Below are 3,266 nucleotides of genomic sequence, written 5' to 3'. Positions count from 1 at the left end.
GTTTAGACCATCTCATTGACATTGATCCACTATCAGAAAAAAATTGTTTCGCTCGGTGTTTAATACTTGTATTAAGATTTGACTAAATTTTAATTTTCATCGAGAAAATTTCACTTTAAAAGTTAAATACTCTCTATCAAAAGCAACTTCATATTCAACAGAATTTAAACCCAATACCTCTAACTAAACACAAAGTCGTATACTCTGTTTCTATCAAATATTCAAGATCCATTTAATGACCCCGTTGTAAGAATTCTATTTCTCCCTTCCCATCTACCTCTCCTCACTTCACAACCCTACTACTATAACCATATCTTTGAGAGAACGATCAGTATGAATTATTAATAGAATCAGTAAATTCCATATATAGGCAGCAACATATCAAGTCAACGCCACTCAAGAAAGAAAACATGACATCACTTCCACGTCACATTCCAATATGTCCATTTCCTTTAAGAAGGTATTCACACACCAATTCCCTATCATAACAATCTTAACTCTTTTCATTTTCTTCCTCTCTTCAAAACTTTCCAAAAAAGAAAAACAAAACAATCAACACTATGTATCGATACAACAATCATCATCATATGGAGGAAAACACTTCTAGTAGTAATTATATGTACAACCATTTTCCATTTACTACTTCACAAACATTGCCACTAGCCTCTACTTTACCACCTCCACCTTTGTCAATTCCTTCAGTACATAATACTATTGAATTTGACTCAATATCCCCATTGAAGTCAGAATTTTGTAACTATAATAGTAGTAGTAGTTGTAGTAGTTATGGTTCTCCAGCTACAAGTTATAATAATGATCCAACAAGTTTGATTCAAAGAAGCATAAGCAGTCACTCACTACTTGTCAAGAATATGGAAGGATTTTGCCCAATTGTTTCTTCACCAACTGGTTTTCATGACTCAGAAACCCCTAGCTCCGTCAGGAAAGTTTTAAGCACCGGCGATTTGCAGGTAAACTACATTTAATTTATTTGTTGTAGCAGGTAGTCTGTCTTATTATCAAAATTACAAATCACATATTTGAAGGAGGTTTATTTCTACACAATCTTTGGATGACCTAATAGTATAAAAATTTCTTAGCTATGCAATTTAATAAGCATACGTATGTATCTTAATGGATTTATTTTGAACTATCTCCAGTCTCCTTTACCAAATCCAAACTTTGAAAATACCGAACGGAATACCAAATACCCATCCCTGCTAGTAGTTATATACTTGATTATTTGATTATTTATATATGCATGTAACAGGTAATGCACCTGATGCAGTATAATAATTACCGTTCAGAAAGTCCATTATCCAGTGAGAGTAACAGCATAATTGAAGGAATGAATAAAGCTTGCAAATACAGTCCACAAGAGAAGAAAGAACGCATTGAAAGATACAGAAGCAAGAGAAATCAAAGAAATTTTAACAAGAAGATTAAGGTAATTAATTCGTGTTTATCACATATTACATACCTTAAATACTGATAAAAGAGTTCAAGTTCAATGTACTAATGGTACTTGTAAAATATTTTTATACCTTAGATACTTAGATGGTAATTACAAATAAATTTGTACGAAAAGGATGTATTGATATTTTGAAATAAATAGTGACTTGCCTAGTACAACTAGTCTACAATATATCACATGTTAAATTGCACAGGTAATTGTTAAAAAAATTTATATATATTGTCATTGCATAAAATACTACTTATGATTCATGATTATGAATCATTAGATGATGAGACTAATAAGTATTATTATTAGTAGTAGTAGTATTATGGATGGTATATATACACGCATGCATTATATATTAAGCACGTACCATGTCCATTACAAGACTTTGTGATATGTCCTTGAAACTTAATGCGCTTTAGGGGCCACAATAAGGACTTCGAAATGACATAAAAATTATCTTTCACACACTTCTTTGGGAAAAACAAATGTGAATTAATTAGCTATGAAATTTAAATAGCTCCGGCCCAACAGAATTTATTATTACTTTGCTAATCCACTGTTAAATAAAATTAGTGACAATTTTCATTATTTTATTCGTCAAATATCAGTATGAGTGCAGGAAAACTTTAGCAGATAGTAGACCTCGGATAAGAGGAAGATTTGCAAGAAATGATGAAATTGAGACGAATCATCACCAGAATGAATATTGGAATCAATCAAGATTAGAGGAATTAGGAGAAGAGGATGATGAGAATTGGATTGGATTTCTTGACGCCTTTATTCCATAATCATATGTAATTATATTAAGGGAAGAAAATATTCAAAAAGTAAAAGAGTTCCTCAAGTTTTAATGTTAAGGAACTCCTCCATTCTGTGGTAGTTATTGTTTCCTCGTTTAATTAGTGATGTTTAATTAAGAATTTATTTTAGAATTTAAATTGGATTAGTGATGTTATGTAAACATTTGACTTTTTTCTTTTTTGAAATTACATCTTATCCTTTTTTTATTATTATTAAAAGTGGTGACAAAGCCACCATAAAATGGAAAAACAAAGTCCATCAGGCCAAACGTGCCCAGCAAACCCAAACTAAAACCAAAAAAGGAAACACTTAGAAAAAATTAGAATACTCTTAACTATAATGGAAATATGCTCGATTAGAAAGCCATTGGAGCACCACTTTTAAGAAGACAACCGAGGATGATGATGAACCAGCTTCTTGACATCAAAATATAGAAGAAACGCAAGTAATCGTTGCCCCTAGCCACAGATTCGACATGCAAAAACAACTCAAAGAGTTTGGAATGATTTCATCCAAGACACTTACAAGTCTCACAAGTGCCATGAAATCAATACCAAGGAAGACGTCTTCAGCTCTTTGTTGGATTTCAAATCAAATCTGCTTAAATTAGATAACAATAATTTGTGATATCACACTAGATCTTGAAAATTTCTTAAAATTTGATTCGTTAACTATTGTTCCTTTCCAACGGATTGAGACTCGAGTTGAAGCTAATACCACTGTTAGGAGAGGGTTTATAGCTAATTCATCATCTTTTCAAGAAATATTCGTCAATCTCTAGCTGGTAATATTACACTTATACCCTTATATATTACTATTAGCCATATTCTTGTTGTGGGAATCTGTTGACGTAATTTGTTTGATCATTGTTGGCTGTTATTGTTGTTCTATTTGTGTTGCTGTATCCGTGCCATTTATTTTGACACTTTTGTACTCTGAGATTAGGAATTTGCATTTTTTCCATATTGATAATCTTCCTTCCTTCTGACGGAACCTCCTAAAA

The 3,266-nt window shown here is 31.8% G+C and overlaps 1 protein-coding gene across 1 annotated transcript; it reads left to right on the top strand.

Moving 5' to 3' along the window:
* The first annotated feature begins 302 nt into the window (after window positions 1–302).
* Window positions 303–2,423, top strand: LOC107847049 (two-component response regulator-like APRR5). The gene is made up of 3 exons (XM_016691296.2): window positions 303–971; window positions 1,271–1,447; window positions 2,071–2,423. Exons 1-3 carry the CDS (start codon window positions 561–563, stop codon window positions 2,248–2,250), a joined length of 768 nt encoding a protein of 255 aa, XP_016546782.1. The 5' UTR covers window positions 303–560; the 3' UTR covers window positions 2,251–2,423.
* The last annotated feature ends 843 nt before the right edge of the window (window positions 2,424–3,266 follow it).

This window comes from Capsicum annuum, chromosome 11 (genome assembly GCF_002878395.1).
Source record: "Capsicum annuum cultivar UCD-10X-F1 chromosome 11, UCD10Xv1.1, whole genome shotgun sequence".
Lineage (NCBI taxonomy): Eukaryota > Viridiplantae > Streptophyta > Magnoliopsida > Solanales > Solanaceae > Capsicum > Capsicum annuum.
This window is presented reverse-complemented; position numbering and strand designations above follow the sequence as displayed.